The sequence below is a fragment of the Muscardinus avellanarius genome (genome assembly GCF_963383645.1).
Source record: "Muscardinus avellanarius genome assembly, chromosome: 2".
Classification (NCBI taxonomy): domain Eukaryota; kingdom Metazoa; phylum Chordata; class Mammalia; order Rodentia; family Gliridae; genus Muscardinus; species Muscardinus avellanarius.
Window position 1 is genome coordinate 14,287,508 of NC_137787.1, and position 19,109 is coordinate 14,306,616.

The 19,109-nt window shown below is 43.0% G+C and overlaps 1 protein-coding gene across 1 annotated transcript in view; it reads left to right on the plus strand.

Moving 5' to 3' along the window:
• Positions 1-2,414: 2,414 nt before the first annotated feature.
• The window catches only part of DOCK10 (dedicator of cytokinesis 10), a gene marked incomplete at both ends in the record, with an annotated part of 282,115 nt that continues 265,420 nt past the window's right edge, over positions 2,415-19,109 (plus strand). Inside the window, one exon of the mRNA XM_080719857.1 lies at positions 2,415-2,537. Coding sequence (XP_080575983.1) covers positions 2,415-2,537 — 123 coding nt within the window. The remainder of the gene's footprint in view (positions 2,538-19,109) is intronic.

The window sequence follows — 19,109 nt, forward strand, 5'->3', positions numbered from 1 at the left end:
ATTGTCATAGATTTGCCTCACAAAGCATCTTAGCCAAGTATCTTCATAAGATTGACATGAGTGATCCATAAAGAGTTAGCCCCAAATGAGCAGATCTGAAGTCATGTATCTGTACCAAATCATGGGTGTGTCTTCACTGCAGGGTGTGTGTGTGTAAGACCACCCAACTCTCTAGAGCATCCAGAAGGAGCCTTAACTAAAACCTACCTGATTTTCATGGGTGAGGACAGTCTTGGGGACATCATTCTAGAAATTTCTTGGGGGTGAGATGCTATTCATTCCTATGGTCATCTTCCTTCTCAGTACAACCCATTGAATTAACATTGCACAGGTATGAACAGAGCAAATGGGCATTTGTTCACCTAATGCACTCACACCTTCAGGAAGTTCTTAATGACCTCTTGAAGCTGAAGAAGGTACCATTACTAGTAACTGAGGATGTACATGTGACATTCTATTACTTGACACGGTTGAACAATGGAGTTGTGTGAGTCGCTCAGAGTTTTAGGAACATCGAGCTACTCTACCCAGGACATGAACGATACATTTCCTATCACGATAGCCTTCTCTTCCAGCACACCTTTCTCATCTCTCTGTCTCCCTACATGGGGTATTCTCAGCTTTCTAACTGTACCCCCCCACACCTTGGGTCCTTGAGACTCACCCATAACTTGATATTTACTGAATGACTACTATGTGCCAGTGTTCTTCAACCAGAGACAAAAATTAGGTACTTTTTTTTAGAGGCTCAAGTTCATTCAAAACTACTTAATTATCTTGGAAGAATATGCATCTAGAGGACTCAACACAAAGGGGGCCTGTTAGAGGGTGTGGCTGAAGAGAATTGCTCCTATAGAGGTCTCCCATGTCTTCACAGAAACAACTACCTGTTTTGCTGACCTTTAAAGGTGAGGCTATATTTAGTACCAACTGGAGCATCACAATGCAGGATATAGTATTTTGTCATATAGTGAGTCATGGAATCAGCTAATCTTTCAGATGGCATTTCCCAAATCTTTCTGAGCTGCTGCCTATCATGATATCTACAACACTGCTGAAATGATACCCAACCAGAATCTCTGTCTAATTGAATCCAGGCAGCAGAGAGCGGAGCCAAGTGCATTTTATCAGTTGCCTAAGGACTCTCTGACCTTGTGTTAAAACTACGTGTTATCAAGATGGCAGAGTCCCAACTTCACAAAATGCTGCTAAGAGACCAAGGATACTTGGAGAGGCTGTCCCTGAGCCCCTGGGACTGCTACCCCAGGACTTAGGCTGCTTTTCCACAACTCACATTGAGTGGAGGAACCACCTTGCCTGCGACTCCGGTGAAAAATCATAGAAGACTAATCAGAGGGCCGGAGAAAAAGGTCAGGCCTGATAGATGTCTGCTAAGAGTGGGAACAGAGAAAACAGCATATATGTGAAATCCACTCCCCATACCACTCCCAACTGTGAAGTCCACTGTCCAGTGACCCACCGCTCAGTTCTCCTTTACTTCCCCTAACAGCACCAGGAAACCTCTCGCCTCACATTGCCCTGATGTATTGGGGTCTAGTTCACATTCGTATCTGACACTGTCTTGTTCACTTACTTTATTCATACACGTATTTACAGCCTCCCACTTTACTCCCAAATAGCCTATCAACGGCATCCAGCCTTAAAGTGAGACTGCTTGGGTACCCTCTTTATCCTCGCTTTTCGGAACAGGATGAGCTGGTATACAGTCGGTGCCTAATGAATAGTAGCTAGAGGTGTGAACGAAAGGGCAAGTTTCTCCAAGGACCGGAATAAGAACTTTGGGCCAAGGAGACGCTGGTTTGGAGACGCTGGCTTAGGGGATGATACCACCAGGATCCTGGCCACCAGACCCTTAATAAGCCTCCAACCCTTTTTCCTAAGGTGGAAAGGAGAACTGAGCCCAGCTCCTACCTTATCTCTAGCCCTGGAAAGTAGGGATCTAACCAGCAAATGTGGCCAGAGCTCAGCTCTCCAAGACCCCCTCCAAAAGTGGATGGTGGCACGGCCCCTCCCGGAGCCCCTTAGGGGCGCCCAGCCCTTCCCGCTGCCTGGATCCCATCCTAGAGTGGCAGCAGAGGCCAGCAAAGCCTGGTGGGCGGCGCGGGCCAGGGCCACCCCGAGGTCCCAGCTTGGCTCAGATGCGCCTCCATCTCGGGGCTGCCCAGCTGAGCATCGGCCCTATGCGCCCAGCCCCGGGAGCGCGGAGTTTGCAAAGTGGTCTGGAAGCTTCAGCGCGGGGAAGGGGGTGGGAAGAGTGGGGGGTGCAAAAGAGAAAAACCCGCCTCTCGTGAGTTGGGCGAGGAAGCCGGAGGGGAGGCTCGGAGTTCCGCTTCCTGAACGGCGGGAGCTTGGCGGAGGCTGGCGCGGGCGACGGCGGCGGGACGCAGCCGGCCATGGCCAGCGAGCGGACCCGCAGGTTCACGCGCAGCCTGCTGAGACCCGGGCAGGCGGCCGAGCTCCGGCACAGCGCCGTGTCCGCAGCCGCGGTGGCGGTCAGCAGCCGGCAGCAGCAGCGGGTGAGTGCTCCTCCTCTGCGCCTCCATCCAGGGCGGCGGGGACCCAGCTGGCCTCCGCGGAGGCTCGGGCCTCGCGCCGCGCCCCGGCCGCCCCCGCAGTGCCCCCTCCGCCGGGCAGTGCCCCCTCCGACGGGCAGTGCCCCCTCCGACGGGCAGTGCCCCCTCCGCCGGGCAGTGCCCCCTCCGCCGGGCAGTGCCCCGCGCAGGAGGAAGGGCGCACCGAGGCGCTGGAAGAGCTGCGTGGGCAGCAGAAGCGCTGCGGGGGAGGATGCGCCCAGGTTTTAAGGCGGGTGGGAGGAGGCGGGACGCATCCACTTGGGTGTTAGGTGATGGGGTAACGGGGACTCTGGGGGGAGGGTGGCAGAAATCTACAGGGTGGAGCCCCTGGGTCCACAGGTTTGCGCGTCCCTCTTGGCCAGAGGATAGGATGAGATCTGGGTTGCTCATTCAGGCCAGAGCTGGGACCCCCGCCCCCACCTTAACTCTAGCGCTAAAATAAGTGTACTTCCCATAGCCCTGGTACAGGGCAAAAGCCCCACGATCCACTTCATACTTTTCCAGAGAGAGCTGGGGAAATTGGCTGGAGGAGACGTGGGTCACTAAGTAGCCAGGGGGTTCTGGCATTTTTCTAAGCCGTTTCGCGGGGTTCTCCCTCCACTTCCTTATTGAAATGCCTTCTCAATGCTGGGTGATTTCCGCAGGAAGTCCCTGAGCTGAGCGGCAACCAGTGTCTGATGCCCCAATCCTATCCGTACCTCTCCAGATGTTCACAAGTTGCAGGAGATGTCACACTCACACTCCTGTGGAAATGACAAGTGGGTGGGGAGTGGAGTCTGGTGGGAAAAGGAAGAGAGTGGGGACAGGGACGGCCATGGAGCAGCTCGGGGCTCAGCAGCTCAGCCAGCCTTCGCTGGACCGGAATCCGCGTCGTGTTCCATGCTTTCTTTTGCCAGTAAATATCATTAAGCATTAAACGGCTCTTTTTAAGAGTGTCAAAGAAAGGGGTGCGCTTGCCAGGCGCCATAGAAAAAGGAGCCAAAAGCTACCCAGCGCCAGTTCCCACAGCCAGGACTATTCTTTAAAGCCAGAGGTCGGAAAGTTGAACAGAGGAAGCAGGGAGAAGGAGGCATGGGATGCCCCAGAGGATGGGAGGAACTGGGATGTCAAAGGAGCTGGTGGCCTGGGCGCCTTCTCTTTCCCTTACCACTGGCTGCACCCTCAGCTACCCAGGGATGACTGTTAGTCACAGCAGGTGCAGGGGCGGCCTGTGGTTCTGATATCAGTGTGCACATTTTCAAGGCGGCAAGAAAAACCTGTCAATAAGAACATTTTTTTAGAGGTGGAGGGAAAGAAAATATTCAGTTATCAGTAGAAGATAATTTTTTTAACTTTTGAACCATTGTTCAGGAGTGTGGCTTTGTTGTTCTCTGCCATTTTGCTTTACAGTATCTATATTTTGCAAATGGTTTGTATTTTTTTCCCCCCCGAGGGATCTCAGAAATGATTTGATACAGAGTATAGCCGTAATAGCATTCAAGTGGAAGCAACAGCGTGCATGTTGGTTTGAGGTTCACGTTTTGGTTTTAAGTGGGTTCTAGGATTTCTGTAGCACCGGGATTTCTATAAAAATACACAGGTGCGGATACACACAAACTACTTTCTCCAATATTGTGTCAGGTTGGAAACCCTAATGGTGTCTTGTCACAATGAATGAGCTCAGTGTTTTAGAGAGTCGTGGGGGAGGGGAGCTCACTGGAAAAGGTGGTCCCCCTGGCCTGCTTCTCTTCAGCACCTTGGCCAACACTCCCAAAGCCGCCTCTGCCAAGACATTTCAGGGCATCTTACACATCTAGGCAGGCAGTGTTGGCAGCGATTTTGGCAGCAAGACATGTGCTCTGCATTCTTCCCCATCGCTCTTGAAGGGAAGCAGGAAGGGGGTGGGTTCTGTGCCAGCCCCCAAAGTGGGAGGAGGTCGAGGTGCAGTGCACCTTGTCTTGGGACTACCTGGTACAGTCTAATCCTAGTGTCTGTTGATCCCACCCCATTAGGCTCTTTGTACCTGTTCTCCAGGTCCCCAAATCCTGGTTGTCAAAGAGTACACTGAAGGGAGAGGATTGTGGGTGGCTCTCTTGTGCACAGGCTAGTAGAACCTTGTGTGTGTGTGTGTGTGTGTGTGTGTGTGTGTGTGTGTGTGTTGGGCTAAGTTGTCATCTGTTGAAGGATACTCGGACGATAGAAAGTCTAGCTGAGAAAAACAAACTCACTGCTGCGTTGGAAAGCTACATTTTAGGAACCAAATCCTCTGGGATGTTGCAGGGAGGTTGTTGTTGAGTTTGAACTCTGTTGAATCCAGTAAGGATAGGTGAGATTGTCAGGTTAGCAGGGTCGCTTTGGACCCTGAGCATGGGAGGTGCGTGAGTGGATTGCACACACCATTAATTTACTCATTCTCTCAAGCACACGCACGGACCATGACACCTTTAAGATGTGCTGGGATGTGGAGAGCATGGGTGGTGCTGAGTGAAGGCCTCCAGGGGCCAGCTTTGAGGGCAGGATTCGAGGAAGCTGTATGCCAAAGCAAACTTGACTTTCATTTTGACCTGATCCGAGGCCCCGGAGCAGGCTCTGGGCACACACACTGGGGGGCAGGGCCCACTCCTTCTGCATCCCTTTCAAGAACAAGTGTGAATACAAGATATACACTTGGAAAAAGAAAATATATGCTCCTTTTAAAGCTATTTTCTGTAGGAAATTAGTGAATGTGAAGACCCATTGCTAGGATCAAGTGAAGTTTAAATAATTTCTGGAATCTCATTGCTAATTGTCTTACAAAACTAGCTTCCCTAGTGTAGCATCTCAGTTCTAACATGAATTAGAAATATTTCTCCCATGTCAGGACTTGAGTGTTTTATTACTGTGGTCGATATGTGTATCATGTTAGCCTCCAACTGGTAATGCCACTATTTAGAAATTCTATCTTGATAAGAAATTTTTCTTCTAAAATGCATAAAGTGTTTCTGTACTTTAACATGAATTAATTCATTTAGGTAGCTTTCTTCAAGTCGTAAAAATACAAACTTAAGACTTGTGCACCTTTCTACATATATATTTGATATCATCTTAAAATAATTATACCTTAAAAATACAGATACCTTTTTCTTCCTGTTTTCTTTTCTATTTTTCTCTTTTAATTTTTCATTTTCTCTTTCTTTTTTTTTTAATGTGTATATGTGTGTAGTACTGGGGACTGGGGACCCAGAAGCATATTACCTCTAATACCTCCAACCTCCATCCTTTTTATTTTTTTGGTTTGATACAGGTGCTCCCTAGCTTGCTTAGAGTCTTGCTATATTTGTGAGGCTGTTCTTGTACCTGAGATCCTCCTGTCTCAGCCTTGTAAGTACTAGGATTACAGGCATGTGTCTGGCTTAAAGATAACTTTTTCTAAAAAAAAAACCACATCAGATCTGTTACTTTGAAAGAAATAGAGTTGTAATTATGGAACATTTTTAGGTGGGCAAGAACAATGTAAGGCTGGCTGGCAAAGAAGTCAGAGAGTCAAAGATAGAAAAGCTACATAAAGGCAGATAGATGTTGACGAAGACCAAAAAACCATTTGGTCAAATTTTGCCTAAAGCTTTTTATGTATTTCCTTGACTGGCATACTGCCTTGTTTACTGTACTCTTTTATGCATTTATGATATTTCTCTACTGTTCCATAAGAAACTCTTCTATAACTCATGTCTCGTTTTCTATAATTTCATTAGTTTCTTCTTTGTGGTGCATGTATGCTGTACTAGGGATTGAACTCAGGACCTCTCGCATGCTAAGCAGGTGCTCTACCACTTGGAGCTACGGATCCAACCTTGTTTACTTGATTTTATTTGAGTTAATGTCTCTGGAGGTTGCCCAAGCCAGCTTCAAACTTTGGTCCTCTGGCCTCAGCCTCTTGAGTAGCTGTGATTATAGACATGTACTTTGTACCTAAATATTATTAGCTTCTTTCTTATGCTTTTTGTAGGTCAGCGACAGAGCACTTTCTGAGCATGTTCATGATCCTAGCTTCAATATCTAGTACCATACACACATAAAGTTGTAACTATTCGTAACTTCCTTTTAACAGAGGAAACATCCTGCAAGAAGCGATAGTAGTTAGCCAGTTTTCACCCTGCCCACCCACCCAGAAAGGCTACGAGGTAATGAGAAAAAAGCATTTCTTTCAGTAACCACAAAAAGTCTTTTCTCCTTTCTTTGATGTCTCCTAATTCTTCCATCCCCCTTCTAGTACTACTTTTGATATTTTAGGGAGTTTTGAATAAGAACCTTTGACTTCCCAAAGAGCTTTGAGAAGAAATTAATATGTAAACATGTTTACATGAGCATGAGGAATTCTTAGAAGGAAGAATTTCCTCTCCCTCTGAACTTGGTGACATTTGAATAGTTGAGAGTAGGCGGGGATTTTACAAATTGAGTGGGGAGGCTGGAATTTCACCCAAAGTTACGCTAGATATATGTGAAGAGATGCCGAAAGTGATATTCAACGGAAGAAAAGCACTTGTTTTACTGTCCGTGTCCAACGTTATAAGCAATATATGAAGTGAAGGCCCAATATGTATTGGTTTGGCATTCATAGCAGCCTTTTTTCTTTTGACAGGACTCTTAATAGTAAGGGTGTTTTCTCATTAGGAGAAATCAAACATTTATGTTTGCATATGAGGATATTCTTTGACCTCTTTGCTTGGTAAAGAAGTCAATACAAAACTTAGTTTACAAGATCAAATGTGAATGTTATAGATTATATCAGCTTCTGTTTTTGCCTTTTCAAGGGCTCTGGAGAGGTGACTGTGACAATAAGTGGAAACAACAATGAGTTCCAGAAAACTTCCAGAAAGGTTAAAAAATGAAATAATGAGTCCACGTGTACAGTTTGGGCCTATCTTTTCCTTCAAAGATTTTTTTTTTTTTTTTTTGCGGTAATGGGGATGGAACCCAGGGGCATTGTACTTCTGAGCAACACCCCCAGCTCTATTTTTTAGTCATTTTATTTTTGAAATAGGTTCTTACTGAGTTGTGAAGGGATTCGCTAAGTAGCTGAGGCTGTCTGTGAACCACGATCCTCCAGTCTCAGCCCTTCCTTCTGATCTAAGATGTAGCTCTCCCCAAGGAACAGGAAAATGTCCTCCCAACTAATGTTTTAAGTGGCTGTCAGCATTCAATGTAGTCATTTTCTGTGGGTAGTAGCAGCTCTAGAGCTCTTCCAGGTAACCCTATTCATGATAGACTCTCCCAAGGTGACTGGAAGCTGGGAATATAAGCAAGTGTCACCATGCCCTTCACTAATTTCTTGAAGGCTTGATATAGAAAAAGAGAAGTTATAAATGTATTATTATGAAACATTTCCTTTATTTTAAATTTGTGGTACTCAAGATGGAACCCAGGGGCATTCTACCTCCAAGCTCCATCCCCAACCTTATTTATTTTTTTTTAAAAAGGGTCTCACTAAGTTGCAGAGGGCCTCACTAAGTAGCTGCAGCTGCTGGCAAACCATGATCCTCCTGTCTCAGCCACCCAGATGCTGGGGTTTCAAGCACATGCCACTGTGCCCAGGCCAGGCTAAACATTTCTTTAGAAGCTGCAAAATGCCTGGCACAATGTTAAGTATTTCAGTTAGTTCTCAGATGAAGTTACTATTGGTGTAAGTTACTTAGGAGGCCATTGGGACTCATAGAGCTACATACATTGCTCAAGGCATCTAGCATGGAACCTTTTTGTGTCCTGAGTAATAACTACAGGTTCACTATGCCAGTGGGCCTCTGGAGATTACAGTTGCGTAGCTGCTTCCAGTAGCATCTCCAAATTGGAGTACATGAGGGGTTGCTATTGGTTGCTTTTGTCTTCTGATCTAACTAGGATGTTGCTCTCTCCAAGGAACAGGAAGATGTCCTTCCAGCTAATATTTCAAGTGGCTGTCAGCTTTCACTCTAGTGATTTTCTGAGGATAGTAGCAGCAGTTGAGCTGTTCCAGGTAACCTTATTAATAATAGACTATCCCAAAGTGACTGGTGGAAGTTCAGTCGTTAAACCCTTAAAAATATGAACACACCCAGTCACCCCCATCTTGTCTGTCTGGCAAAGCTTTGAGTAAATTGTGAAGGGGAATGGGGTTAACTTCTCAAATCCACTTCTAGGTCAACTTGCTTCTCCATTCTCAGATCTGTCACCTCTGTCTATTATATGCCTAACATTTTCCAACGCAGTATGTATCCTGGAGCAAATATTTCCATTTATCTAGGTTGTGTTGGAATTCTTTATTAAACATTCTATCTTACTCAAAGGAAAGATTCAAAGTCTCATGAAAATGCATGTAAGACAACCACAAAATAGGGTAAATAAAGTGGTGAAAAGCAATAGTAGCAAAAGAAAAACAATCATAGGAAGGTTAGATATAGTCAGATGTAGAATAGTAAAATAGAATCAGTAAAGAAATGCATAAGCATTCAATCCTACAGTTTTGCTAAGGGTGCTTTCATATTGAGTAAAAACACCATGAGAATTTAGCGTTTAATAAGATAAAAGAACTTGATCTAGATACATTCAACTTTAACAGCTACTGAGACTCAAGAGACAAGACTTCCTTTCCCCTGTGGTTTCTTCATAAGGGCATCCTGATGTAGTGATAGACCCTCATCAGAGTGATGTGCAAGGACCAGAAGCACTTGATGTTACTTGGGAGCCAGCAAGAAATACAGAGTCCTGGGGTCTCAATCAGACATGTGGTTGTGTATTTTAACAGGATCCTCTGCTTAATCATAACCACATTAAAATTTGAGAGACACACACACAAAAAAAAACAAGCTACATTTTCAGCCATATTTTTCAATGTATGACCAGGGAAGATGATTGCATGAGAGTCTAACACATGTGGCTTATTCTGCAACTCTGAACATTTCCCTTAGGGCAGAGATGAAGTATAACCACCTAAGAATGAAAACAGGGTTTGATTAATTACCAAATGACTGTAAGGAAACATTTTGCTTCATTGGATTATATTGCCTTCTCCACCTAATGCCTCATTGTAGGGTGAACTTAATTTAAGCTTCTAGATTAAGAAAGTCATTTGATATCATGTATTAATAGTTGCAATTTAAATCAGAGATTTCTCACCCTGGGTTATAGGGCATGAGTTCACAGTCTAAAGATACTTTGCAGGATGTTACCTCTCATGCTAGGGCTTTTAAGAAACAAACCATTCCGACCCATGTATAATGGTGTGGCATCCTCCTCAGATCCATATGCTGAAGCTTTAACCCTTCATGTGATCATATTTGAACATGGGGCCTTTGAAAGGAAATTAAAGTTAAAATTGGATACTAAAAATGGAACCTACATGATGGGAATAGAGGTTTTACAAGAAAGAGACCTCCCTCTTTCTTCTGTGTGGGGATGCAGTGATAAGGTGGGCATCTGTAAGCCAAGCAGAGAGCCCTTACCAGGAAGCGATCATGCCGGGACCCTGGTCTTAGATTTCTAGCCTCTGGAACTGTGATAAGTATATGCCTGTTGTTTCAGCCACCTATGTTGTTTTGACAGCTTAGACTGACTAACACAACATGTAATAATGATTCCTTGTTGTTAGTTATAAGATCTGTATTGCTATCATATTTACTCTTTGGGGATTTGAAAATAACTCGCTCTATCAGAAACCATCTTTGCTAGAATCAGAAAATCATGGAGGTGTTTTTCTCTCTCATAGTCATTGAGTTCTAGAAAAAGAAAAATTTCTCTTGTTTACACTTGAATGCCCTAGGGATGGAATCCTTGTAGTTAAAGCACTTGATTTCCTCACATCCTATAATGTGGTCCATGGCTCCCTTGAGTGGTTTCCCTTCACCACCATCTTGGGTTTCTCTTTCCTTGACTCTCCCAATTAGAGTGTTAAGTACAAATTAACAATATGGTCATCTGGGATTTGGGTGAGTGGAGTCAGTATAGAAAAAGGCAAAGCCTCTGAGTCTGGAAACAAGGATTCCCACCCAGCTTTGGGACCCTTGGTGAGCTCACCTCTCTGTGAAGCCTGTTTGGTCATTCGTGAAACCAACAGAACACAAGATCGGGTCTTCTCTGCCCCGGCGTTCTCGCAGCTTGTCCTCCGAATTCCTCCGCTTTTCAAATGCCACCACCTTGGGAAGGTCATCATTGATCACCAAGTGGAAGCATTTCCCCACGGCCGCCCCTCCTCTACCCTCTCTGTCTCTCTGCTTCATTTATTCATAGTTGTCCCCACTGGTCTATTTTGCAACTTCGTATGTACTGCATTTACTATGAACAATGTTAATTGAGGGGAAACCTGCTTCTCACTCCAAAGGAGATGCCTAAAGAAAACCAGGAGAGTGGACTTTGCACCTATAGGTGAGAGGTTATAATGGAGCCAGGGCTGGTCAGCGTCTGATAATGTTGTTCTTTGACTCGTCCTCTTCACAGTCTACTGTGAAGTAAAGCTGGGTAGGCACTGGAGACAGTCACACAAGAAGATGCGAAGCGTGTCCTGTGTACTAGGTACTAGACTTGTGTCATTTCTTTCAATCCTTAGAATCCTATGGCATCAGGTTTTAACTCTTACTTTCTAGATGAGCAAAGGTACTTAGAAACCAGGAACTTGTCCCAGATCAAATGACTAGTCTTCAGTGAGTCTGGACTCCCACAAAGGCCATCTGAATCTATAGTTTGAGTTCCTCCTGACCTTAACCCATCCCACCAGAGAGCAAGGGCCTCATTAAACATGTAGTTAGCATCCATCCGGGAGAACAATGAGAAAAGAAACCTCAGTGTACCAGCCACAGGAAAAGAGTCTAAAAAAGTTTCTCAGCAAGAGAAGAGCTGTGGCTAACCTCTGCAGTTTTTCATTTATGATGTCCCAGCCACACAGGGTTTGGGGAGTGGACCACCCTTTGCACATTATTTGAATGCTTAGTTGTGTTCTAAGGACATGACTGGTATGAGTGGGTTAAGCTTTGCAAACAAAGGCTCCTTCAGCTCTGAAAGGGGCGTGCTTTGATTCTTCTGCAGAAATAGGCTTCTGGCAAGATTAGCGTGGAGTGATTGGGTCACAATGTCACATCTGTTATGTTGCCTCTTGTAGTCTTGATTTTAATGTTCATGTTCACAAATAAGAGGATATTTTCCACTGGAGTGATATTTGTTTGTTTCTTATCACTCGCTGAAGTGCCAGCGGGCTGGAAATAAGTTCTTGTGTTCACTGGACTCAGCGTGCTGACCTACATTTAATGATATAGATAGAATAAAATTCAATGAATGTGACCAATTAATGGCAATAGAGAAAAACACTTGACTTTGAAAACCTTAATATTTTGCAGTGGGGTTGAGATGGAAATGCTCTCACTCTAAGATCATAAAAATTAATGGATCCAACTCACCTGAAGTTTCTTCAGCTGGGCGTGGTGGTGCACACTTGTTATCCCAGCATTTGGGAGGCTGAGACAGGAGGATCGTGGTTGGCAGACAGCCTCAGCTACTTAGGGAGGCCCTTTGCAACTCAGTGAGACCCTGTTTCAAAATAAAGAATAAAAAATAGAGCTGGGGTATAACTCGGAGGTAGAATGCCTCTGGCTTCCCTCCCAAGGAACTCAAAAAAATAAAAATAAAGTTTCTTTAACTTCTACAGTTCCAATGTTAAAACACTCAGTTTTCCTAAATCAATTTCAGAATACCTCATCTCCAGGCATAGAATTTGGAAAGTGAGGTTGCCCTTTAATGTAAATTGAAAACACAAAATGGTACAGTTTAACAAAAGGATCTGGAAGGGAGTTTATTTGAAAATATGACACCATTTACGATTAGCACAATGAGCTTTTCTTCGTGTAATGATTTTAGTAATTACCAATTTAAATGAGTAATTAAGACTGTCAAAATGACCAATGACTTTTTGGCCTTCCAAATCACACATTCTATTAAAAGAACACAGGCATGAACACTTGACTTGACCAACAAGCAAATAGAAAACTTAACAAAATTTACTATTCAATGAAATTTGATAATTAAATTATTCTTGAACACCCATTGTTTATTTGATACTCTCTTCAAGATCCCTTTGTCACAGTTCTTTAGAATAAGAAAAATGGAAATTGGATGCAGCTGAGACTCCTTCGCAGAATGAAAGTGATGTTGGGTCTCAATCAAACGTAGAGAACTAAAACTTGAAAATGTTTACTTGTTATGTTTTTGTACAATATTTATTTGAAAATCAAGCATTTTTTTCAAAAAAAGATTTTATTTTCAAGTGGAATAAAATGTTTTCTGATTTGCTTTAAGAACATATCTATCTGGTTAGCTATAAGTCTGAAAAGCAAAAGTGCTAATAATAAAACTTATTGGTACACCAACATGCAAAAATAAGATTCTTCCAGGACCCCTTCAAGTGCCAAAAGGGGAGATTCACTCATTAACTTCATTCTTTGAAGTCAAAAGCCATTATATAGCTGTTTTCCAATCAATTTGAAAAAATATATCATTATTATTTTTTTACACTAGGAAGCAATGGTCTCAGGGCAGTATCTTTAGCCTCCTTTGGTTGCTGCTAAAACAAAAGTGTTGGATACCAAGACCTTGAAAGATACTTTTAACACTAAAAGAAAAAAATCTAAGGAGTTGTTAGTCTTTTTGAGGGGGCCTCAAAGAGTATTTATTAAAACTCCCTTTTTACTTTAATAATACCTTATTGATTAACATACCTGATTTTAGCCACTGGAAGAATTGGTCCAGATGCTCTGCAAATTTGTATTTCAACAGAAGTGGCCGTTCGGAGATGGAACCAAGGGAATGGCTCTTCACAGGTCTCCTGGTGGAGTAAGTGGTATAGGCTTGGCCAAAGAGTAATCGGGAGTGGCCATGTGGGGCAAGTGAAGTTCTTCAGCCTCCTGGAGCCTAGGAGGCCAGCACACAACCCCATTTCCCTTTCTGATCCTGCAGAGAAGGGTAAGACCCATCTGCTTTCAGACAGCATCCTTTCCAGTTCTCTTGCTGGATCGTCGTCATCACAGTTCCCTGATTTCCTGCCTGTACCAAGCGCCTCTTGGGACCACCTGCCTAGAATAGAGAGGAGCAGAAGGAAATTGTGAACTCCTCCCATTCTAGCCCTTCTAGCTTCTGAACACGAAGCCACAACCTTTTTCTCTAGCTCTATCTCTGGCTCTATTTGTCCTCTCTGTCTCTGCTTCTCTCACCTCCTCTCTTCTTACAACTGAGAAAGGTAATAGGATCTAACCTGGACCTGCTGTGATTTCAGAGGTGTTGGAAACAGCAGCATCTTCCTCCATCTTTGAGTCCAGAGAATTCTTGTAGCAACCTGATACCTAACAAGGTATGAGATGTATTTATTCCACAGTAAGCAATTAACCTTAAACACACAAGGTAGCAAGGTGATCAGCCTATACCCGCTCCAAAGTGTAAGTCTTTCCTCGAGCTAGTATATTTTGGGAAGAATTCTGTTCTTTTAAGATAAAGCGCATTTCAAAAGTGGCCAATTTAATCTCTAATAGAGCTGTTTAAAAGGGCATTTGTTTGTCCATTTTTTTTTTTTTTTTTGCAGTACTGGGGATGGAATCCAGGGGCATTCTATCTCCAAGCTACACCCCAGCCCTATTTTTTATTCTTTATTTTGAAACAGTTCACTGAGTTGTGAAGTGCTGAGGCTGTCTTCAAACCGCGATCCTCTGGTCTCAGGCTCCTGAATGCTGGGATTACAAGTGTGTGTCACCACATCCGACTTGTTTGTCCATAATTTAAATTTGTCTGTATTCTCTTTCCTGGGCCAGAAGGGTGAGTTATAGCTTTTATTTCACCTTTCCAAATAGTCTGAGCCACCTGCCAAGCCAGGATTACCCTCATGTTCCCAGGAATGCATAATCCTGGTACAGAGTTGGTGCTTGATAAATATTTGTCAAATGGAAGAAAGGAAGTCACACTTGTTGATGGTACAACTCTGTACTAAGCTTGTGAAAGGAAATCTAATTGACTGGTTTTCAGTAAAGAAATTCCTAGGTATTTTGGAGAGGAACTACTCTGGTACCCAAGTATTAGCATATAGTATCTGATTAATAGTAGCAAGTTGAATTGAAGTAAAATGAAAAGAATTTAATACAAGATTCCCATAAAAGGCCAATGATTAGAGAATTAAAAAATTGATCAGCATGCATTTGGACTCTTAGATAAATAAGATTGGGCCAAGCAGGTGCTGTGGTTTTTCCAGCACCAGCTTCTTCCCTGGCAGTGCCTGGGTAGCACGCAGGCCTCACAATCAGCTGGTGTTACTGTCTTCCCTGTGGCAGCTGTCAGCAGTCACAAGGCTGAGGCCAAATAAAACTGAGCAGGGAGCCAGGCGTGGTGGCTCTCCCTTGTAATCCCAGCACTTGGGAGGCTGAGACAAGCAGGATCAGACAGGTTTGAAACCAGCCTCAGCTAATTAGTGAGGCTCTCAGCAACTTAGTGAGACCCTGTTTCCAAATAAAATATAAAATAGGTCTGGAAGTATAGCCTGGAGGTAAAAAAAAATAAAAGCCCTTGGATTCCACCCCCAGTACACACACAAAAATATAACTGAGCAGGGTGCAGGATGGTTAGTTAAGATGCAGGAAGTGTAGGCCCCAAAGTTTTGACAACAATTTGTTCCCAGTCTCATGATGAAAGTGGTTTAAATTTTTTAAAACCTTAATAAATCACCAGAGTTATGTGATTTTATCAGTGACTGTAAATGCTATTTTAGTCTCCGAAAGCTCGCCTCCTTCCCTTGAGGTTAGAGAGCTTTCCTGACACTGGTTTAGAGTATTATAATGACTGTGTTCTCTCTACTTTCTAAGTTCTAATATTATGTAATAGTCTTTTTTTTACATCTATGCTTCCCAAACATTGATGGTTTTTATTAAGTTAATAACTCAACATGTAGAAAGCAGTGAAGAAAATCCAGTAATCACGCTCAATCTTATCACCCACTGATGACAAATTTTGGGTATGTTTATTTGAAACATTTATCTCTTCACCAAAATATCCTTTGATATACATTTGAGCTAATATCTAAAAATTTAATCTGTGTTTAGTGATCTAAGCTAAATTTGTGCTGAGAATTCTTTCTGCCAGTATCTTCATACATCAACACAGTGTGAAATTTATGCTGGAAATAAGAGAAATTGTGCTACTTTTCTTACTATCCTTTAATCAAACCATTAGACCTGAAAGAAAATTTAATCTAAGGCAGATACATAAACTAAATGCCGGGGTGATTTAAGTAGATACAAGTAAGGTCACAGAATAAAGTAATGGGTGATCATAAGCCCAGTACCCACTCTTCTTTAGCCCAGAGCACCATCTGCTGTGAGAAGGATAATTTTGTGTAACAACATGGAACTCTAGTTTTATTTCCATGGGCTCTCCAGCGAAAGTGAAGGAGACTTAAACCCAGCAGACTGCTGCCTCTAAAGGAGATTAAATAGTGCACATCCTAGCCAGGCGTGGTGGTGCACGCATGTCATCCCAACATTTGGGAGGCTGAGACAGGAGGATCACAGGTTCATGGCCAGACTCAGTTACTCAGTGAGGCCCTTTGCAACTCAGTGAGTTGTTTCAAAATAAAGAATAAAAAAATAGGGCTGGGGATATACCTTGGAGGTAGAAGGCCCCTGGGTTCCATCCTCAGTACTGAAAAAAGAAGAAGGAGAAGAAGGAGAAGGAGAAGAGAAGAAAAGAAGAAGAAGAAGAAGAAGAAGAAGAAGAAGAAGAAGAAGAAGAGGAGGAGGAGGAGGAGGAGGAGGAGGAGGAGGAGGAAGAGGAGGAGGAGGAGGAGGAGGAGGAGGAAGAGAGAAAGAAAGAAGAAAGAAAGAGAGAAAGGAAGGAAGGAAGAAAGGAAGGAAGAAAGAAAGAAAGTAGTGCACATCTGCCTTGCCTGCGTGTATAGGCCTGGTCTGCTTCTTAACATCTGAGGTTACTGCTAACTTGTTTGCTGAGACTCTGTACAGGTGTTTCAGAACATGTGACCTGTGTTTGGCAGCCAGCAGAAAATGTGCCTCCAGTTCATGAGAGCAGGAAGGACCCAGAGGTACCCTTGAGGTGAACCCTTCCTGTACGCTGACCTCATTCCTCTGGCACCACCTCAAACTATCTGAATGACTGCACGTGGTCTCACAGTGCCAGCAGGAATAACCAGAACCTGACTGAGTCCAGGTTGCTGTGATTTTGCACAGATGTGAAGAATGTATTAGATTTTTATTGCTGCAATTAACAAGTGCTTAAACAACACCAATGTTTAGGTCATAGGTAAGAAGTCTGGTAAGGATCTCACCTTGCTAAAATGAAGGTGTCCTCCAGGTCTGTGTCCTTTTCTGAGGTTCTAGGAAAATCTGTTCTGTGCTCATTTGAGTTGTCACAATAGTCAGCTGCTTTTGAGACTGGAGGTCCCCATATTCTTGATATGCATTGGTCGACCTCTAGAGGGCGCCACATTTCTCCGAGGTGGCTATATCTTCCACCATGGATAAATTCAGCAGTGAGAGTTAAGATCTTCAAATGTCTCATCTCTCAGACCCTTTCTCCTGCTTTTTCCCTTTATTAAGGACTTTGTGTGATTTGATTAAGCCACCGGGATAATCCCTGGTAATCTACATATGTCTAGGTCATTAACCTTAATCACCTTTTCCAAGTCTTCCATGGAACTGTTCATAGTCCCAGCTTCTGGGGAATTAGGTATGGACATCTTTGTAGAGGATACCACAAAAATGCTCAGAAAGATTATTACAAGGGGAAATTCCTCACCAAGCACTGTTTCTTCTCCTCCTCCTCCTCCTCCTCATCCTCCTCCTCCTCCTCCTCCTTCTTCTTCTTCTTCTTCTTCTTCTTCTTCTTCTTCTTCTTCTTCTTCTTCTTCTTCTTTTTAATTATTCGGTTTTTTCTTTTTTTCAAATTTTTTATTTGTGCATTATATTCATACATCATAATGGGGTAAAAAACGTGTGTGGACATACATGTGCACATCACCCATTTATTCCCTACTCAATTCCCACCCTATTCCCTCCCCATCCCTCTTTCCCATGTTTGGCTTACTGGTTGACTTCGATATATTTAAGTATATGTGTGCTTTAAAGAATTTCCTTATTTTCTCCTCCCATCCCCCCATTTAGGTTGTCTTGTTTTCTCTTTTATAGGATTTCCTTTTTCATCTAGAGTTCCTCCTATGACCCATTTCTCCTTAGCTTTCACATATAATTCCATTGAGTATATATTCCATGGTTTTGTAATCCATTCATCTTTTGATGGTCATCTTGGCTGGTTCCATAGTTTGGCTATGGTGAATTGTGCAGCTATGAACATAGATACACATGCATTAGTTTGGTAATTTGGTTTCCTATTTTTTGGGTAGATACCCAGAAGTGGTATTGCTGGATCAAATGGTAGATTTGTTCCCATTCTTCTGATGATCCTCCATACTGTTTTCCAAAGTGGTTGCACTAATTTGCAATCCCACCAACAATGTTTTAGAGTTCCCACTTCTCTGCATCCTCGCCAGCATTTGTTGTTGTTTGTGTTTTGAATGATTGCCATTCTAGTTGGAGTTAGGTGAAATCTCAGGGTAGTTTTGATTTGCATCTCTCTGATTGCCATAATGTTTAGCATTTTTTCATGCATTTATTGGCCATCTGAATTTCTTCTTTCATGAAGTGTCTATTTAATTCGCTTGCCCATTTTTTGATTGGATTATTTGTTTTTTTAGTGTTGAGTTTCTTGAGTTCTCTGTATATTCTAGATATTAATCCTCTATCAGAGGTGTAGGTGGCAAATATCTTCTCCCATTCTCTTGGCTCTCAATTGAGGTTCTTGACAGTTTCCTTTGCTGAACAGAAGCTCTTCAGTTTCATGCAATCCCACGTATTGATTCGCCATTTAATTTGTTGTGCCTTTGGGGTCTTTTTGAGAAAGTGCTTATCTGTGCCTATCTGTTGCAATGGTCTCTTTAAGGAGCTTCAAGGTCTCTGGTTTAATTTCCAAGTCTTGAATTGACTCTTGTGCAGGATGAGAAAGTGGGATTTATTTCCATTTTTCTGCATGTGGTTAACCAGTTTTGCCAACAACATTTGTGTACAGGCTATCTTTTATCCAGTGTATGTGTTTGGCCCCTTTGTCAATAATCAATTGCCTGAAAGTGTGTGGACTTGTTTCTGGGTCTTCTATTCTGCTCCATTGGTCTATGTATCTGTTTTTGTGCCAGTAACATGCTGTTTTTATTACAATGGCTTTGTAGTATAGTTTAAAGTCAGGTATTGTGATTCCTCCTGCATGTTTTTGTTGTTGAGAACTACTTTGGCTATTCTGGGATTTTTGTTATTCCAAATAAATTTAAGAACTGTTTTCTATATCTGTGAGGAATGATCTTGGTAGTTTAATGGGCATTGTGTTGAATCTGTAGATCACTTTTGGAAGGATGGCCATTTTAATATTTATTCTGCCTATCCATGAACATAGAAGATCTTTCCATCTTCTAAGATCTTCTTCAATTTCTTTTTGCAATGTTTT